This window comes from Schistocerca piceifrons, chromosome 1, assembly GCF_021461385.2.
Source record: "Schistocerca piceifrons isolate TAMUIC-IGC-003096 chromosome 1, iqSchPice1.1, whole genome shotgun sequence".
Lineage (NCBI taxonomy): Eukaryota > Metazoa > Arthropoda > Insecta > Orthoptera > Acrididae > Schistocerca > Schistocerca piceifrons.
In genome coordinates, this window is record NC_060138.1 from 499,267,676 (window position 1) to 499,289,153 (window position 21,478).

At 45.3% G+C, this 21,478-nt stretch overlaps 1 protein-coding gene across 1 annotated transcript in view; it reads right to left on the bottom strand.

Annotated features, from left to right (window-relative positions):
• LOC124796314 overlaps positions 1-19,779 on the bottom strand; it is a 37,292-nt gene extending 17,513 nt beyond the window's left edge. Inside the window, exon 1 of the mRNA XM_047260444.1 lies at positions 19,670-19,779. Within this exon, the coding sequence (XP_047116400.1) occupies positions 19,670-19,777 (108 nt within the window). The 5' untranslated portion in view covers positions 19,778-19,779. The remainder of the gene's footprint in view (positions 1-19,669) is intronic.
• Positions 19,780-21,478: the final 1,699 nt, after the last annotated feature.

Sequence of the window (21,478 nt, forward strand, 5' to 3'; positions counted from 1 at the left end):
AAAAAAAGTCGCAAAACAAAAATACATCAATACTTGGTCGAACTTATATAAACCGTTTCTGTTATTCATAAATAACTTTTCCGTTTATCAATAATAACAGGAAACTCTGGCCTTTGATCCTGATAAAGAACGTTGCATTGACTACAAAACAACAACAATAATTACACATAATTTTTATGTTTGTGCATGTAAACTCTACTTACATCAAAAATAATTGATTTGACTGTACAAAAGCGCAGAATTTACACGATCAACTAATTTTTACAACTTATAAAAAGCAATTTATATTATGCACTGATATAAAATACACAATGGACTAACACTGAAAGATAAGCGGTTCTTATTATATGCAAAAAAACAAAAAGGGAAATCGTCGGCTCCCAGTTTAATTTGTATTTCTTTCCCTGCCAACACTGCCATTACTCCCGTTAATCCTATCATTTACTATGTCACTTGTGTAGGGTACCAAAATTACCGAACTGGAGTTTTGATAGACCGCAACACTAGTGCCGTTTACAAACTTCAGCTATAGTTACATAAAATGTCTACTCCCTGGTGGCACACAACTAGCCAAAACGCACCTTTGCCAATATATCTTCAAATAATAGTGTACAGTGAGCTGATTCTTTAGTCCATCAACCTCGAAGGTATCTCTGTTGATTTATGTCAGATTTTTAGATGTGACGACAGGAAGGGTGACTCTATGCTTCATTCACGGAGAGATCTAACAAGAGGGACAAACTGCACACGATCTAAGAAAGGAATCTTTCATCTACATTACTGGCCATTAAAATTGCTACACCACGAAGATGACGTGCTACAGACGCGAAATTTAACCGGCAGGAAGAAGATGCTGTGATATGCAAATGATTAGTTTTCAGAGCATTCACTCAAGGTTGGCGCCGGTGGCGACACCTACAACGTGCTGACATGAAGAAAGTTTCCAACCGATTTCTCATACACAAACAGCAGTTGACCGGCGTTGCCTGATGAAACGTTGTTGTGATGCCTCGTGTAAGAAGGAGAAATGCGTACCATCACGTTTCCGGATTGTAGCCTAGCGCGATTGCGGTTTATCGTATCGCGACACTGCTGCTTGCGTTGGTCGAGATCCAATGACTGTTAACAGAATATGGAATCGGTGGGTTCAGGAGGGTAATTCGGAACGCCGTGCTGGATCCCAACGGCCTCGTATCACTAGCAGTCGAGATGACAGGCGTCTTATCCGCATGGCTGTAACGGATGGTGCAGCCACGCCTCGATCCCTGAGTCAACAGATGGGGACGTTTGCAAGACAACAACCATCTGCACGAACAGTTCGACGACGTTTGCAGCAACATGAACTATCTGCTCGGAGACCATGGCTGCGGCAACCCTTGACGCTGCATCACAGACAGGAGCGCCTGCGATTGTGTACTCAACGACGAACCTGGGTGCACGAATGGGAAAACGTCATTTATTCGGATTAATCCAGGTTCTGTTCATAGCATCATGATGGTCGCATCCGTGTTTGGCCACATCGGGTGAACGCACACTGGAAGCGTGTATTCGTCATCGCCATACTGGCGTATCACCCGGCATGTTGGTATGGGGTGCCTTTGGCTACACGTCTCGGTCACCTCTTGTTCGCACTGACGGCACTTTGAACAGTGGACGTTACATTTCAGATGTGTTACGGCCCGTGGTTCTACCCTTCACTCGATCCCTGCGAAACCCCACAGTTCAGCAGGATAATGCATGATCGCATGTTGCAGGTCCTGTACGGGCCTTTCTGGATACAGAAAATGTTCGACTGCTGCCCTGGCCAGCACATTCTCCAGATCTCTCACCAATTGAAAACATCTGGTCAGTGGTGGCTCAGCAACTGGCTCATCACAATACGCCAGTCACTACTCTTGATGAACTGTGGTATCGTGTTGAAGCTGCATGGGCAGCTTTACCTGTACACGCCATCCAAGCTCTGTTTGACCCAACGCCCAGGCGTATCGAGGCCGTTATTACGGCCAGAGATGGGTGTTCTGGGTACTGATTTCTCAGGATCTATGCACCCAAACTGCTTGAAAGTGTAATCACATGTCAGTTCTAGTATAATATATTTGTCCAATGAATACCCGTTTATCATCTGCATTTCTTCTTGGTGTAGCAATTTTAATGGCCAGTAGTGTATTTGCACAAATGTGTTGTCAAATATATCGGTGCAAAGAGCTATCCTACAAAATTCAGCTCGACGTAATTCTGTTTCATTTAACATTTAAGCATTTCGCAGTGGAGTGGTACTAACGCTAACTTGCTGTGACTGGCCACTGAAGTCGTATATTCGTTTAGAAGATTTTTTTTTTTAATCATGAAATTCGGTCACTTCCCATGTGAAATCTTTTGGCCACTGAGGGTATATAATTGGGCTACTTGTTTCCTGAGATTTCTGTATGTAGAATATTTAACAGTACATTTGTGAACTTGAAATTTTTATTTTTTTCTTACACGTCAAAATTCTTAATGTTTAAAAATTGCTGTCATTATTGTCAGGCGTTATGAGAAACATGCCAACGGCCTTGCCGCAGTGGTAACACTGGTTCCCGTCAGATCGCCGAAGTTAAGCGCTGTCGGGGTGGGCTAGCACTTGGATGGGTGTCCATCCGGTCTGCCGAGCGCTGTTGGCACGCGGAGTGCACTCAACCCTTGTGCGGCAAACTGAAGAGCTATTTGATTTAGAAGTAGGGGCTCCGGTCTCGTAGACTGACATACGGCTGAGAGAGTGGTGTGCTGACCACATGCCCTTCCACATCCGCATCCAGTGACGTCTGTGGGCTGAGGATGACACGACGGCCGGTAGGTACCGTTGAGCCTTTATGGCGGGGCGGAGTTGCTTTGGATTTTTGGTTATGAGAAACATTGTACTCATTCTCGTTCCTTGCTAGACGTTTAAATGAGTACAGACGGCAACACTGGACATGCAGCGATGCCTCCATCGCCGTTCATCGTAAGTTACGCACTTCACATACGGAAAGAGTGTGGACTTCCATATGTCGACATTATTCTTATTAAATTAAAACTGCTTAGTATGGACTCTAACAAAAGTAAAATATTTATTTTATTTAATTTCTTTAACAATGTTGATAATGGGCATAATTATTGTCGTTTTTCTTCGGAGTCGAAGTATTCGGGACAAACTGCGCTCTCACTTTTCTCTTCCTCAAAACATTCTGCATTGCGATTTGTCACATAACATCTCTGACACACTACTGCCGCACGTCCATTTCTTAAAACTGCCTGCTCACAACTGATTTGTGGAATGTACATCTGTTGTTTACAGTTGTTGGTTCTAGCTGCCATCGTAGCTACTGCGCTGATATAGCTTACACGCCAGGAATAAAATCAGTCTCCGAACTTCTTGGGCGGACAGTGGACATATGCTCTAGCAATTTTGCATATAATAACAGATATACGTTTATATGTCCAGACTTAGCGGGCTGTTTTACACATTTCGTTTTATTCATTACGGCAACAGCTATTTGCGATCTTTTACTATGGAGTAAGGATTTGACGACAGCATACGAAAGCCTCATAACTGAAAACTGTGCAATCGCCAATGCCGGTATTGCGACAGATCAACTTTACATAAGAGTGCAAAAATGCTCTAATGCTCTGTGTTCAACGTGAGTCTTGAAGCATCTCAGTTAGGACCAGAAGCCTCGTAGAATCATCATTAGTATGAAGAACATGCAGTGCAGGAGTTCATTTCACGTTTTGTAGCCAGTGGTAAAATTTCGAGCTAACATTCTGACTGGCCACGTGGAAAATGGAAATAAATGGTACCATATGGCACCATAACTCGCAATTTGACCCAAATGAAGCTTATGGGAACTGCAACGCTGACGCCTGCCGTACATGAATGTTTTTTATTGAGAATTATAAATGTAGACACCGCCCTACCATACGTACACACTGAACAGCCATTGGCGAAAGTATACTGGGCGTCCAAGGGAGAATAGTCAGTATTCAGGGATATGATAGGAACAATCATTCGAAGCAAAAATGTCTAGTAAATATGGGGTGTAAAATACTTACGTTAAAAGCTAAGAGCAAACATAAACACTGAACAGCCATTGGCGAAAGTATACTTGGCGTCCAAGGGAGAATAGTCAGTATTCAGGGATATGATAGGAACAATCATTCGAAGCAAAAATGTGTAGTAAATATGAGGTGTAAAATACTTACGTTAAAAGCTAAGAGCAAATGTTTATCTTCGCTACTGTGGAAGGCGTGTCTTCTACTGAAGGATTTGTTTTCTCCTGTTTTGGTCCATGCTACTTGCTCGCAACATATGGAAAGCAAAGAGATTGCAGTAGAAGATATTTATTTCACGGTACACTAGATGAAGAAATGCTCATAGCTCTTAAGGTACGCGTTTAGAGCCCATGTTTTCTATACTTTTTTTGCTACGAATGATCGTCCCTACCATATCGTCGAACGTTGACCAGTCCTCTTGGGACTTCCTTTACATGCCATATAACCATGTATCATATGGTAAAAAACGTCGAATTTGTTGCACAGCGTTGGATAGGATGTTCTTGATCTCGCCATCTTCAGTCCTGACCTCTCACTTAACCACAGAAATGAGGCAAAAAAAAAAAAAAAAAAAAGTACACACAGTGTATTCATACTGTAAGTGTCGACGACATCGGCGGTTCCATTGAAGGTTGTTTCATATACAACTAGGGACCTTTTTCAGTCAACATCTCTGTAATCTAGTAAATCGTCAGAATACTTGACTGAACTTATAAGCCTATGTGTAGACATATAATTGCTAATGAATAAATTGCCATTTGCTGGCTGTTCGCATAGCAGAAACATTCAGTGATTTAGAGACGCATGAAATATGCTACAAAACTGTCTATCTCGTAAAATCAAGTGCACTGCTATTCTCTGAGATACTAGGAAGGGGCACAGAAGTCTGTATTTGCAAATCAGCGGGAACCATTAGGTATTAAAATATTTCCTCTTTTGTAGCTTATCCCAGTTACGCAAATCACAGATGTTGTGACTCCAGTTTTACGCAAACGATGAAATTAAAAGAAATGGAAAAGAAAAGAGGGAAACTGGAGCTAATTGTCAATTTGGTAAAGTTTCAGAGGTACTTATTTATTTGCTCTTCATACACTACTGGCCATGAAAACTGCAACACCACGAAGATGACGTGCTACAGACGCGAAATTTAACCGACAGGAAGAAGATGCTGTGATATGCAAATGATTAGCTTTACAGAGCATTCACACAAGGTTGGCGCCGGTGGCGACACCTACAAGGTGCTGACATGAGGAAAGTTTACAACCGATTTCTCATACACAAACAGCAGTTGACCGGCGTTGCCTGGTGAAACTTTGTTGTGATGCCTCAAGTAAGGAGGAGAAATGCGTACCATCACGTTTCCGACTTTGATAAAGGTCGTATTGTGGCCTATCGCGACTGCGGTTTATCGTATCGCGTCACTGCTGCTCGCGTTGGTCGAGATCCAATGACTGTTAGCAGAATATTGAATCGGTGGGTTCAGGAGGGTAATACGGAATGCCGTGCTGGATCCCAACGGCCTTGTATCAATAGCAGTCGAGATGGTAGGCATCTTATCCGCATGGCTGTAACGGATGGTGCAGCCACGTCTCGATCTCGGAGTCAACAGATGGGGACGTTTGCAGGACAACAACCATCTGCACGAGCAGTTCGACGACGTTTGCAGCAGAATGGACTATCAGCTCGAAGACCATGGCTGTGGTTACCCTTGACGCTGCAGCACAGACAGGAGCGCCTGCGATGGTGTACTCAACGACGAACCTGGGTGCACGAATGGTAAAACGTCATTTTTTCAGATGAATCCAGGTTCTGTTTACAGTATCATGATGTTCGCATCCGTGTTTGGCGACATCGCGGTGAACGCACATTGGAGGCGTGTATTCGTCATCGCCATACTGGCGTTTCACCCGGTGTGATGGTATGGGGAGCCATTAGTTACACGTCTCTGTCACCTGTTGTTCGTATTGACTGCACTTTGAACAGTGGACGTTACATTTCAGATGTGTTACGATCCGTGGCTCTGCCCTTCATTCTGTCCCTGCGAAACCCTACATTTCAGCTGGATAATGCACGACGGCACGTTGCAGGTCCTGTACGGGCCTTTATGGATACAGAAAATGTTCGACTGCTGCCCTGGTCAGCACATTCTCCAGATCTCTCACCAATTGAAAACATCTGGTCAATGGTGTCCGAGCAACTGGTTCGTCACAATACGCCAGTCACTACTATCGATGAACTGTGGTATCGTGTTGAAGCTGCATGGGCAGCTGTACATGTACACGCCATCCAAGCTCTGTTTGACTCAATGCCCAGGCGTATCGAGGCCGTTATTACGGCCAGAGGTGGTTGTTCTGGGTACTGATTTCTCAGGCTCTATGCGCCCAAATTGCATGAAAATGTAATCACATATCAGTTCTAGTATAATATATTTGTCCAATGAATACCCGTTTATCATCTGCATTTCTTCTTGGTGTAGCAATTTTAATGGCCAGTAGTGTTTAAAACCTAATTTGCTTTATTTTATTACGTCGACGATCAAACGTTGCAGTCGCTTCATGGCCTTCGCTTGTTTGTAAGTTGGCTCGCTTGTCGCTAGTTACGGTCATCCCTACACGCTTGAACGAAATATATAATTCCGGTGGAGTATCACCTGGCGCGGTAATGGACGAGCTCGCGAGGTTTTTTCCCACATCCTTATCTTGCCTTGAGCTATCGCTGTGGCCAGTTCTCGATATAGCACTCTGGTCACGACCGTGGAAGCAGCCGGGTCGAAACCGACCCAGCGGAAATCTGCCACGCTTGTTGCCCACGCGATCGGTTATTCACTGTACACAGGCAGGAGGGGATCCCGTCTCCGCAGTGCTGCGGGTGAATATCTAAGCGGGAGGGGCCACACATACAAACGAGGCAGCGGCAGTGCTAATCCCATCCCGCGTAGATGGAGGCGACTGTCGTGTCACGCCACCTTGGCTACAGGCACGCGCGAGTACCTCTGCCCTATGAAAGGCTTCAGCGACAGGCTGTTCCATCTCATCTACATCTACATGGATACTCTGCAAATCACATTTAAGTGCCTGTCGGAGGGTTCATGGAACCACCTCCACAATTCTCTATTATTCCAATCTCGTATAGCGCGCGGAAAGAATGAACACCCATATCTTTCCGTACGAGCTCTAATTTCCCTTATTTTATCGTGGTGATCGTTCCTCCCTATGTAGGTCGGTGTCAACAAAATATTTTCGCGTTCGGAGGAGAAAGCTGGTAACTGGAATTTCGTGAGAAGATTCCGTCGCAACGAAAAACGCGTTTCTTTTAATGATTTCCAGCCCAAATCCCGTATCATTTCTATGACACTCTCTCCCATATTTCGCGATAGTACAAATGTGCTGCCTTTCTTTGAACTTTTTCGATGTACTCTGTCAGTCCTATCTGGTAAGGATCGCACACCGAGCAGCAGTATTCTAAAAGAGGACGGACAAGCGTAGTGTAGGCAGTCTCCTTAGTAGGTCTGTTACATTTCCTAGGTGTCCTGCCAATAAAACGCAGTCTTTGGTTAGCCTTCCCCACAAAATTTTCTGTGAGTTCCTTCCAATTTAAGTTGTTCGTAATTGTAATACCTAGGTATTTAGTTGAATTTACGGCTTTTAGATTAGACTGATTTATCGTGTAACCGAAGTTTAATGAGTTCCTTTTAGCACTCATGTGGATGACCTCACACTTTTCGTTATTTAGGGTCAACTGCCACTTTTCTCACCATTCCGATATCTCTTCTAAATCGTTTTGCAGTTTGTTTTGATCTTCTGATGACTTTATTAGTAGATAAACGACAGCGTAATCTGCAAACAACCGAAGACGGCTGCACAGATTGTGCCCCAAATCGTTTATATAGATAAAGAACAGCAAAGGGCCTATAACACTACCTTGGGAAACGTCAGAAATCACGTCTGTTTTACTGGATGGCTCCCCGTCAATTACTACGAACTGTGACCTCTCTGAGAGGAAATCGCAAACCCAGTCACATAACTGAGACGATATTCCATAAGTACGCAATTTCACTACGAGCCGCTTGTGTGGTACTGTGTCAAAAGACTTCCGGAAATCCAAAAATACGGAATCGATCGGAAATCCCTTGTCAATAGCACTTAGCACTTCATGTGAATAAAGAGCTAGTTGTGTTTCACAAGAACGATGTTTTCTAAGCCCATGTTGACTGTGTGTCAATAGACCGTTTTCTTCGAGGTAATTCATAATGTACGAACACAATATATTTTCTAAAATCCTGCTGCATATCGACGTTAACGATATGGGCCTGTAATTTAGTGGATTACTCTTACTACCTTTCTTGAATATTGGTGTGACCTGTCCAACTTTCCAGTCTTTGGGTACGGATCTTTCGTCGAGCGAACGGTTGTATTTGACTGTTAAGTATGGAGTTAATGCATCAGCATACCCCGAAAGGAACCTAATTGGTATACAGTCTGGACCAGAAGACTTGCTTTTATTAAGTGATTTAAGTTGCTTCCCTACTCCGAGGATATTTACTTCTACGTTATTCATGTTGGCAGCTGTTCTCGATTCGAATTCTGGAACATTTATTTCGTCTTCTTTTGTGAAGGCATTTCGGAAGGCTGTGTTTAGTAACTCTGCTTTGGCAGCACTGTCTTCGATAGTATCTCCATTGCTATTGTGCAGAGAAGGCATTGACTGTTTCTTGCCCCTATGATACTTCACATACGACCAGAATCTCTTTGGATTTTCTGCCAGGTTTCAAGACAAAGTTTCGTTGTGGAAATTGTTATAAGCATCTCGTAGTGAAGTCCGCGCTAAATTTCGAGCTTCTGTAAAAGATCGCCGATCTTGGGGATTTTGCGTCTGTTTAAATTTGGCACGTTTGTTTCGTTGTTTCTGCAACAGTGTTCTAACCCATTCTGTGCACCAAGGAGGGCAGGGATCTCCACAACGAGGGTTTGTGTGCTTTCGGGTCTACAGCTGAGTACTTGATTCCGCTTTATTCGCAATATTTCTACGATCGACCCTGTGATTCTCTTCAGGTGCCGCGATCTTGTGGTGGTTCATCTTGCCTGCCATACAGCTGCAACCAAAAGAATGCTGAATTTTCATATGTTGAGAAATTATAAGGGACGATCTACTTCATGTGATAAAAAACTTTCTAGAACCAAGGTTGCATAAATTCTTCTTTACTTTCGACAACTGATTTTGACCGACTTCTGGTCTTCAAAAATGTGGATAAAATGTAGCACATTATACAAAGGTTTGTCACCTTGTGCACAAGGCCATGTCCGTATACATAGCGCTGAAAGATGAATGTTACGTCTTAAAAATCACAATATCCAGTAAAATGCTTATTTGAACATCTGTTTACGTTAGCTTGACATGTTCAGTTCATTGATGATCTACCTTAGACTGGGTATCTGGTCAACTCAGTTCGTTTTATTTTTTATGTGGCCATTTAGAAGTGTTAGCATGAAATTTTGCCACTGGTTCGAAAGCTAAACATGGCCATTTTCACAAGGCGCTCTTTAATTATAAATATTTTATTTCTGAGATACCTTTGTATAATTTGCTACATTTTATCCACTAATATGACAACTTGGAATGAGGTTCTGACTCACAATGAACACGTTTTGTAACAAAAGCTTTTGAAGACCAAAAGATGACAGCAAAGTGTGTCGAAACTAGTTGTCGAAAATAAAGAATTTATCCAATCTTAATTATAGAAAGTTTTTTACAAAACAGTGTTGTCGTCTCGGAAGCATTTGACTCGATCCTACTTACAGTTGTCGATCAAGCAGCCATTTGACATCGATTAATTAAAGCTAATGGGGCTATAGGTGAATATGAAGGGACATACCGCAGTCAGTATAACAGTTAAATATATTCTGCGTAAAAATTTAGAAATACACAGCAAGACGAATTTGAAGCATCGACATCGGTGCGAAATAGTGCACTTGTATTTAGCATCAGTTTTCATATGTGTTTAAGCATCGGATAACAATAAAAGTTACGAAATGATATCAAGGAAGCCACTAGGCGGTTGAGACGAGGCAGAGAGAGAATTACTGGCAATGAGGTGCAACAGTGGACTATGACGGAGTGTTACCTAGCCTGTGGGCTGTAGCATTTCGCCGTGTTAGTAGAAGGCAGCCAGAGGACATCTTCTGATCGCGTGAATCGCGTATATCATTTACGCCTCATGATTCTCGATTTTGAAACGTTCTCTCTACTACTATAATTGCGTGAAGCCTTAGAGTCACTTCAGCAACTTGGCTGCTAACGCGAGATCCTCTGTGACAGACATTGTCTACGTAGATGGTACGTGTTGACTGCTCCAGGACAAAAGTGAAGCTGAGTGACTCTGCTGCATTATATTCAACAAATCTCTATTTTAGCAAGAAAATAGTTAACTGTCACGGTAGAGACTACTTGCTGTTTCCACTTAAAAGACTGTTCCTGCAATATGGCATGTCTGTCTCACAAGAAAGTTCTGAGGGAACTCTTCAGAGCTCTTAAGTTGCCATTACCTGGTTGGTCCTAACTGCTAACTACCTCACAGGAAGGAACCCCTGCTCTTTTGTCACTTGCAATAAATGCTCAAAATGATGTCCGTCAACCTCAATGCATTTGGCAATACGTGTAACGACATTTCTCTCAACAGTGAGTAGTTCGTCTTCCGTAATGTTCGCAAATGCATTGACAGTGCGCTGACGCATGTTGTCAGGCGTTGTCGGTGGATCACGATAGCAAATATCCTTCAACTTTCCCCACAGAAGAAATCCGGGGACGTCAGATCCGGTGAACGTGCGGGCCATGGTATGGTGCTTCGACGACCAATCCACCTGTCATGAAATATGCTCTTCAATACCGCTTCAACCGTACGCGAGCTATCTGCCGGACATCCATCATGTTGGAAGTACATCGCCATTCTGTCATGCAGTGAAACCTCTTGTAGTAACATCGGTAGAACATTACGCAGGAAATCAGCAAACAATGCGCCATTTAGATTGCCATCGATAAAATGGGGGCCAATTATCCTTCCGCCCATAATGCCGCACCATACATTAACCCGCCAAGGTCACTGATGTTCCACTTGTCTCAGCCGTCGTGGATCTTCCGATGCCCAATAGTGCATATTATGCCGGTTTACGTTACCGCTGTTGGTGAATGACGCTTCGTCGCTAAATAGAACGCGTGCAAAAAATCTGTCATCGTCCCGTAATTTCTCTTGTGCCCAGAGACAGAACTGTACACGACGTTCAAAGTCGTCGCCATTCAATTCCTGGTGCATTGAAATATGGTACGGGTGCAATCGATGTTGATGTAGCATTCTCAACAACGACGTTTTTGAGATTCCCGATTCTCGCGCAATTTGTCTGCTACTGATGTGCGGATTAGCCGCGACAGCAGCTAAAACACTTAGTTGGGCATCATCATTTGTTGCAGGTCGTGGTTGACGTTTCACACGTGGCTGAACACTTGCTGTTTCCGTAAATAACGTAACTAGCCGGCGAACGGTCCGGACACTTGGATGATGTCGCCCAGGATACCGAGCAGCATGCATAGCACACGCCCGTTGGGCATTTTCATCACAATAGCCATACGTCAACACGATATCGACCTTTTCGCAATTGGTAAACGGTCCATTTTAATGTATCACGAAGTAAATACCGTCCGCATTACAGCGCCATCTACCACAAAGCCAAAAAAGTGGTCCAACTAAAACATTCATAACTCTTTACGTACTACACGAATACGTAATAAAAATGGGGGTTCCTATTTTAAAAAACGCAGTTGAGTTCCGTTTGACCTATGGCAGCGCCATCCAGCAGGTCAACCATAACGACATCCGGTTTCCCCCTTCAAGCTAGACGAGTTTCGTTCTTTGTAGTTTTTTCGTTTGATGCTTATTTCGTGAGATATTTGGCCTGGTCACTATCAATGCACCACCCTGTATATGCAAATTGAAGGAGGATCACTGCTGTCAGCTGCAACTGGACATTACGCGGAATCAGCCGCGACGAGCGAAAATTTGCACCAGACCGGGATTTGAACCCGTGATCTCCTACTCTTAGGCAGATGCGTTATCCACTGTGCCGCCCGAGACACAGCGTTATCGAAACTGCGCAGACTGTCTCGGAAGGCCTCACGGCCGATCCGCACTCTCACCGAGCGGCTCCTCTCATACAATTGATAAGCGTATCTGGGCAATGGGCCCACCTTCTTCAGTGCGGATGCACAAATACGTCCGACCTCCCGAGGGAGTCTCAGAGTGGCGAACATTAAAGTAAAATGGACAGGGACTGCGGGTAAGTTGAAAAAGGTTCAAATGGCTCTGAGCACTATGGGACTTAACATCTGAGGTCATCAGTCGCCTAGAACTTAGAACTAATTAAACCTAACTAACCTAAGGACATCACACACATCCATGCCTAAGGCAGGATTCGAACCTGCGACCGTAACGGCAGCGCGGTACCGGACTGAAGCGCCTAGAACCGCTCGGCCACATCGGCCGGCTCTGCGGACAGGTGGCACGCGGTGGGAGTGGGGATCGGCCGTGAGGCGTGCCGTGACAGTCCGTGCAGTCGCGACAACGCTGTCTTCTGGCCGGCGCAGTGGTTAACGCAGCTGCTTAGTAAGCAGGAGGTCCTCGGTTCGAATCCCGGTCCGGTGCACTTTTCCGCTCGTCGCTGCTGCAGCTGACAGCAGTAATCCCCCTTCAGTTTACAGATAATGTGCCACAGCTGTGGATTCTGCATGGTGTCTGTTCTTTCGGACACGTACGGAAGAACAGACACTAAGCATTCGTATAAATGTAACTTAATTCCCTTACAAAATAAATGTGGTTTCACAAGCTGTGTTGCTATGCGTACTCCCCGCCCGACTTCAATGTCAATCATCGACTGGGGTCCGGCTCTCAGTTTATGAAGTTCTCGGCGGCCATCTCATCCAGCAGAGCTGTAAAATGCTGAGATAATGTATGTTTCATGACATAGCACTGCCGACTCCTAAAAACAAAAGAGCATCAAAAACCGAACTCAGCTACAAACAGCGGAGCGAGCGCAACAATACTTCAGAGTATGGTTGAAGTCTAGGCAGCGAGTACACACAGTAACACAGATTGCAGCACTGCAGACTGCGAAGAAATGCGATCACACACTCAGATCAGAAACTCGGCAGTACACCGAATGTACCCCACCAATCACGCCGAGAAAACGTGAGAGATCACATGCATCTTTAACTGTGCAAATAAGTGTTGACAGCAGTGAGCTTGTTGTATTGAGCATTTTTAGTGCTTCATTTTCAGATTTCGTGGTGTGAGTGCGCCAGATATTTATGTTCATTCTGTGTGCTGCCGTGTTCCTTTTGTTTTCACGGTTACGGTGTAACTTGTGGTTGCAATAAAGAAAGGAGCAATAAGTTATTTTTACTCCAATTTACCGTATTTCGGTCTGTGATTTTCTGCCAAACATAATGAAAGACATCACATTATGGGCCCAGGCAAACGCATACATATGGTATCTGTTTCTGTTCTGTGAATTTATTGCTTTTGTCCGGAGTTTTATCAGCATGAAGCGTGACGCTCAAGTTCTGGAACCGTCGTATCTCGCTGGTCTATTGTGGAAAATCTTCGTTTTCGTTTTGAACTGAGTATTGGAAGTTTGACTTACATTCAGCTTACACGAAGTTGGATAAATTGAAAACGTATAGTATCCAGTAATTTGACGGTAAAAATTCCAACTGTGTAAATATCAGTTGTAAATTATTTTTCTTGCTGAAAAGGTGCTCGATAAAGTTGAGGGAAAAGAAGCTGGTGAGAGTCAAACCGCTTGGGACGAGTTAAATGAGAAGGTGATGCTCATTCTATCTACTGCGATGGAGTTTGACCAACTGCAATCTGTTATGACGTGCACAAATGCAGCGGAAATGCGGGCCAGACTAAAGACTATTCATGAACAGCTAAGTAACTGGTTGGTTCAAATGGCTCTGAGCACTATGCGACTTAACTTCTGAGGTCATCAGTCGCCTAGAACTTAGAACTAATTAAACCTAACTAACCTAAGGACATCACACACAGCCATGCCCGAGGCAGGATTCGAACCTGCGATCGCAGCGGTCGGTCGGCTCCAGACTGTAGCGCCTAGAACCGCACGGCCACTCCGGCCGGCTAAGTAACTGGTGGTGGTCGAAGCAGGTAAGAGATGAAATTCATGCTGATAATAGCAGGAAAGACTTTTCTGAAAAAAATTTTATCATTGAATTTAAATATATCATGGTTACACATTATTAGTCGTCATATAAACGTTAACATGTGCACAAATGAGCACTGTTATGCAATTCAGCATCTAACAAGCATCAGTGGAAAGTTAATGTGCTTTTTAAGTGAATTTTTTTTGTGACAAACCTGTTTTTATTTTTTACAAACCTATGTGGAATGTGCTACATAATATCCACTATAATGTCAGCATTGCATATGTGCTGACATAACGAACTATCTGTTCTAGGTTATTTTCAGAGAAGGCATTTAGTAATATTTCAAAGGATGTCTTGTCAAACTATAATTTTCCCAATTGGTTGTTGGATGGTTAAAGCCTCCATCAATGATAACAGTATGTTCCAGTAACTTCCGTACAAGCGAACTGAACTTTTTTAAAGTTTTTTAATTACATCAGGAGGTAAGTGCGGTGGGCGACAGAAGGATCTAGTCACCATTTTACGCTCAGCCGTGCGCCCTGCTTGCCCAAGCAGTTTCGCATGCAGCTTCAATTTTTATCTCGGTGGATTTGAGTTTACTGTCTGCTGCGACAAATAAACAGCCTTTGTTTCCCATTAGCCTACCCTTTCGATATATATTTAAATTTTCCCCAAAAATCTCACTGATATTAATTTCAGGTTTCAACCAGATTTCTGAACCTAGTACACTGGTCCCAAAATTAAAGCAACAAACCACTATTTCCACGTCCTCTGTCTAATTCACAATATAATCATACAAATTGTCAACAGATGTCGGTACGATCGTGTTCTGCATGACATTCCGATTAACGGGCAACCAGGCCAACGATAACATCAGGGCTCCTACAAATGGGGTAGTGTTTGCGGGTAGTCCCACATCCAGAATCGCTGTGTGCTCAGTCAAAGACGGTGCAGTATGGCACAGGGAGGCCGCCTACCAGATACTCTGCGGTGGAGTGCCATAGGAAGAATGGGAGCAGGGTAGTTGCAAACTGGTGTGGCCCCACAGCTTAATGTGAATTGTTTTGTTGTTTCTCGGATGTGGCGACAGTTAATAGAGAACGAAACTGTATGCCGACGACCAGGGCAGCTCCGACCACGTGTGACATCAGAAAGAGAGGATTAATATTTGGCTGGAAGGGCATAACGGTACCACCTTAGTACTGCATGGCAATTGGCATCTGACCTCGCAGCATCCACTGGACGTGTTGTATCGAGGCAAAAGGTGTACAGAAGACTTCGGCAGAGTGACCCTTATTGTCAAAGACCTGCTGTATGTCTGCCTCTTCACGTCTTCACAGAAGGGAACGTCTAGAGTGCAGTCGTCGACATGCCACCTGAACGGTCGAACAGTGGGCGAACGTTCTTTTCACAAAGGAGTCCCCATTTGCTCTGGAGAGTGATACTCGATGGATTTGCATCTGGAGGGAACGTGGAACACGATTTCAGGACCAAGACACTGTGGAAAGAGACCTATATCGAGGAAGATCCCTGTTGGTGTGAGCACGGATTATGTTGGCCACTCGAACTCCTCTTCATGAAATTGTACAGCTGAATAGGCAGGTTTTAGGTGCTGTCAGGTATCTTGATGAGACCTCGGGGCCTCATATGCGGCTGTTACGAGGTGCTGTGGACCTGTGGACCCAGACGTCGTACTGGTGGATAGGTGCTTGATGTTTTCTTGGAAACAGAAGATGCTGCACAATGGCGTGGCGTGCTCACTCTCCCGAATTGAATCCCACAGAACATGTCTGCGATGCACTAGGGAGACGGGCTGATCACGTCAGCATCTACCAACCACTCTCCAAGACTTGCGTACAGCTCCGCAAGAAGAATGGGCGTTATTGCCTGAACATGAGATTGATGACATCGTTCACGACATGCCCTGTCGTTGTCAGGCCTGTATTGCTGCCAGAGGTGGTCACAACCCATAATAAGTATATTGACCAGTAGTCGGAATCTGTGTGCAAATCCATTAAGTTGGAAAAAAACGAAGAATATTTTTGTCTACCGTTACGCATCTTGCAGTTGTTTACGTTCTTTATTTTTTACATTGTTTCTACTTTACTATCACCCATTCATACTATTTTGTGGGAAAATAAACACAACCTCGCAAAATTTCCATTTGTTGCTTTAATTTTGGGGACCACTGTATTATATGAACTTCACTGCGTATCAGGAGCTCTTCAAACTCTGGCACTTCGTTGTGAATGTTTCGGCAGTTACAGGGTAGCTACTAGTATTTTAATACTCTTTCCGGAGAGGGGGGAGGACATTCTTTTGGATCTTATACTTCCTAAATCTTGAGAAATCGTATGACACAGTGCCACTAAAGCTATTGTTCGATGTGCTGTGATCTGGGGAACTGCCAAAACTTTATGTAAGAAGCACCATAAACTTCTACAAGTCAGCAGAAAAGGTCATTAAAGTAGGAAAAGACATTTCTAGAGATGCGTTCAGAATAACTAATGGACTGAAGCAGAGATCCTGTCTGTCTCACACATTCTTTAAGATGTATGTGCAGAAGGCACTGAATCTGTGGTTTACAATGTGCACGGGCATGGGGATTGAAGTAGAGAACCAGTGTACGTACACACTTTCCTACGCTGATGATTAGATCGTTGCAGCAATCGAGGAAGAGAGTACGTCTTACTTGCTCAGGAAATTGTTGAAAGAGTGAAAAAAGTGGCTCAAATGGCTCTGAGCACTATGGGACTTAACATCTGAGGTCATCAGTCCCCTAGAACTTATAACTACATAAACCTAACTAACCTAAGGACATCACACGCATCCATGCCCGAGGCAGGATTCGAACCTGCGACCGTAGTGGTCGCGCGGTTCCAGACTGAAGCTCCTAGAACCGTTCGGCCACACCAGCCGGCTGTAAAAAGTGGGATTCGAAGTTTAATTTTGAGGAGGCGCAGTAACTATGTTGCGGAGAAGAGGGAAGTAAGATGGACATTGACGGACTTCTTATTAAAGTGAGTAAAGAATTTAAGTACCTGGGTAGTATCCTATCACGTGATGGAAGACGTGACAGAGACATCCAACAACGGATGAAGCAGGAAAGTGCGGCTAGCCAAAAGTTAGACCCTGTACTTTGGTCCTCAAAACTGAATTTAAAGGTTAAAATTCATTTATAGAAATCCATCGTCGAACTAGTAGTAACGTATGGGAGTGATTGCTGCCAAATCACAGAAAGAAATAAAAAGAGAGTCAAGTTTTAGAAATGGACCACTTGAGAAGAGCCTGTAGAATTTCCCGACTTTACCACGTAAGAAATGAGAAAGTAAGATAAAGAGCACAGAATCATTGTAGTATTACGGATAAAATGGAAGAAAAGCAGCTAGGATGATTTGGACATAACAAAAGAACATATGAAGACAGATGGTCCAATAGAGTAATTTCATGGCAACCTCAGGGTAGGAGAAGAAGAGGAAGACCACGGAAAGTGTGGCTAAAGCGTTGTAGAGGAGAAGAATGGAAGAGGATGAGCAAAAATGGCGAGATCGAGGTATCTGGCGACAGAGATTTTGATGCGGTGGCCTTCTTCCCCCCCCCCCCCCCCCTCCCTAACAAGGAATGACTTTGTTACGGTGCTCGCTTGTTTCCAAGTCCGTATCGATCGTAGTGCCGAGTTTTCACTCAGATGGCGCTTAAGCGTTAGGCGTTTGTTTCCGTGTGTGATCGCTGGCCGGGGCTTAGCTGGAGGCGGGGCTTGGCGTGAAGACAGTTGTTTGCGTCTGGACGTCGAGTGGGGCCCGATGGGAAGACCGGACCGTGATTTTACGGTTAATAGTGTGGAGAGCGGTGTGGTGTGCCGTTTGACTTGATTCGCAAGGGGAGCAAAATCTCGCCTGTTGTAGTTTGTCGAGACTGAGTTTGAAATATCTTCTATGTGCGGCGGGATGTCATTTCGTCCTCCTGTTTCTCCGTCGCTGGAATTTCTATCCTCGTTTACCGTCCCATGGACGTATATCGATGGGGTACGCTGCTCTCCGTACTCTAGTAGACGCTGGTGATGGAAGTGGGTCGTTCAGCGGCACGTTAGTCTGGGTGCTTTATGTTTCATCTTCAAGTGCATAGTCTTCGAGTGGCACTCCTTAGAGTTTGCCTTGGGCAGTTAGATTGGAGTTTATTTTGTCTTGTGGTGCTTCCGTTTTCCGTTAACGAAGGTTAAGCTTGATTCGGCACTCCGTACGACGCTTGGCACCTCAGCAGGCGGGTCGGAGCCACCTTCGCGACTAAACGGAAGCCTTTGGACTGAGAGGTCTTGTGTTTTGCATATTGTTCATAAATTGTTATTTTGTTATTAAGTTGGCTGAGGTTTCTTATGGATTTCTCGGCATTTGGTCTGTTGTCCGGCCCGGGCTAGGTCTCGTTATTTTAAAGGTCGGTCTTTGTTTTGGCTTAGTACGATTTTGGTTTACTGCCTGGTGGTTCCGGTAGTACGCCGGGTCGCTGTGGTTGTGTTGCATTTTGGTAGGGGGTGTGTGCTTGGAGCTGTGGAGTACCATTTGGGTGAACTGCTTCACTGGGGAGTACTGATCGGGCCATTCTTGGTCCTCTTTTGTATGAAATAATTTTATTATTATTTTAAAGTAACATTATCACTTAAATGATTTAATTCTTGTTGCGTTAATTGCAACTTGGGTACTGAGAAATTTAGTAGTGTAATTACGCAAGATTTAATAGTGGCACATGCCCCTTTACCTTCCGTAATCTGTTAATTACCGAAAGACCTTAAGCTCATACTAATATGATGTGATTTTCTTAAATTATTGTATTTTTATGTCATGTTGTTTTTTAAATTTGCTGATCACTGGTGTACTGTTCCAAGTATTAAAATGTTTCAGGTAGCTAATAATTGGGTGGAACGCGCGGAACCGCAATGGAGAGAGTAGTCGCGTGCCTTACGTGGCCGTTATGGTGCGGCCTGGTGTCCGTTGTTTGTTTTGGTGCAGCTGAGTTAAATATTGTGTTGCCTCCTCCCTTGCGGCCCCGTCGTGTTCTTCTCATAAACATTTCCTTCAAGGCACTTTAGTTAATTTTATGCTAGTATTATTTTAATTTCTTACGTTGGTAAAATTGAGCGGCCTTCATTATGCACACTGTCATAATGTCTCATATATCATGATGTGCGTGTGTAATGGTGCAATTAATGGATGATTGTTATTTCTGTTTTGGCGCCCTTCATGCCTCCTTTCTTGTCCCAATTGGTACGCTATCCTTGTATTTGTGTTGGTTTCCTTGTCTTGTAAAATCGGATGAACCGTTTTAAGACACGCTGTAGTTGGTGAAGTACAGGACGGCTCCTCTGAAAATTGAACGCGTACAGGAGGACGAGACTGACCTTTGTGAGGAAGGCGTCGACGTCCTGGATGTCGTAGCCGAAGCGCGAGTGCCGGGAGCGCAGCGGCTTGTGCGAGGCGCGCGACTGCCGCCTCTGCCTGTGCTGCATCAGCGACGGCTCGGAGCGCGCGCGCCCCGGAGCTGCGGGCCCGGCCGCGTGCGCGTGCGCGTGCGAGTGGCCGTGGCCGTGGCCGTGAGCGTGCGCGCCGTACGGCAGAGGCGCTGCCGCGGGCGTCGGCGGCGTAGAGGCGGCGTCGGGGGCCGGCGGCGACGTGGTCAGCCCTGGCGGCTGTGGCGGCGGCGGCTGGTGGTGGTGGTGGTGGTGGTGGTGGTTGTGCTGGTGGTGGTACTGGTTGGCGGCGGCACTGCCGTGCGCGGCGACGGGCGAGCGCGGCGGCCGCTCTGGGCAGGTGGCCGCCACGGCCGCCCCCGGCGCCGCGTGCCTGCCGCCCCCGCCGCCGCCGCCGCCGCTCCGCAGAACCCAGGTGAGCGAGATGCGAGGCCGCGAAGGCCTCTGGCCCATGTCCTCCGGCGGCTGCGCCTGCGGCTGCGGCCGTGGCGGCGGCGCCGCGCTCAGCTGCGCCTCCCCTGCCCCAGCTTCGCCCCCGCAGCCCCCGGCTTCCTCTTGCCCGCCGCCCTCCTCCTCTTCTTCCTCTTCGTCGCCGTCGTTGCCACCGCTGCCGCCCCCGCCGCCGCCTCTTCCGTCGTCGATGTCTCCTCCCTCCTCGTCACTGCTATTGTCGGTACTGCTACTGCTACTGCCGACTCCTCCTCCACTACCGCAAGGCCCGACAACGTCCGGAACGCCATCCTGTCGACACAACCAGTGGAACAATTGATATACAGAAACTCTGCTAAGTTCCTCAATTCCCAACGAACCTTTCACTTTTCTGCAGAACAGCTAAAATGCCGACCTTGTCAGGATACGATATTATCACTAATATGTACAAGAAAGATCGCGAGAATGAGGACAGGCAAAAGTTACTAGAGATTCGTGCTGCTGTAAAAAGAGCGATGAACGAAACATTCAACCACAACCACCGTCATACCTTAGCAAAAGATCTTGCTCAAAACCCAAGGAAATTCTGGTCTTACGTAAAATCAGTAAGCGCGTCGAAGGCTTCCATCCAGTCGCTCACTGATAGTCTGGCCTGGCAACGGAAGACGGCAAAACGAAAGCTGAAATTTGAAATTTAGCATTTGAGAAATCTTTCACGCAGAAGGATCGTACAAACATACCACCGTTTGAGTCTCGTACACTTTCCCGTATGGAGGATATAGTTATAGACATCCCTGGGGTTGTGAAGCAGCTGAATGGGTTGAAAATAAATAAATCGCCAGGTCCTGATGGGATTCCAATTCGGTTTTACAGAGAGCACTCTACTGCTGTGGCTCCTTACTTAGCTCGCGAATCTCTTGCCCTACGTAAAGTCCCGAGGGACTGGAAAAAAGCGCAGGCGGCGCCTGTATATAAGAAGGGTAGAAGGACGGATCCTCAAAATTACAGACCGATATCCTTAACATCGGTTTGTTGCACGATTCTCGAACATATTCTCAGTTCGAATATAATCAATTTCCTTGAGACAGAGAAGTTGCTGTCCATGCATCAGCACGGCTTTAGAAAGCATCGCTCCTGCAAAACACAATTCGCCCTTTTTTCACATCATATCTTGCGAACCATGGATGAAGGGTATCAGACGGATGCCATATTCCTTGACTTCCGGAAAGCGTTTGACTCGGTGCGCCACTGCAGACTCCTAACTAAGGTACGAGCATATGCGATTGGTGCCCAAGTATGTGAGTGGCTCGA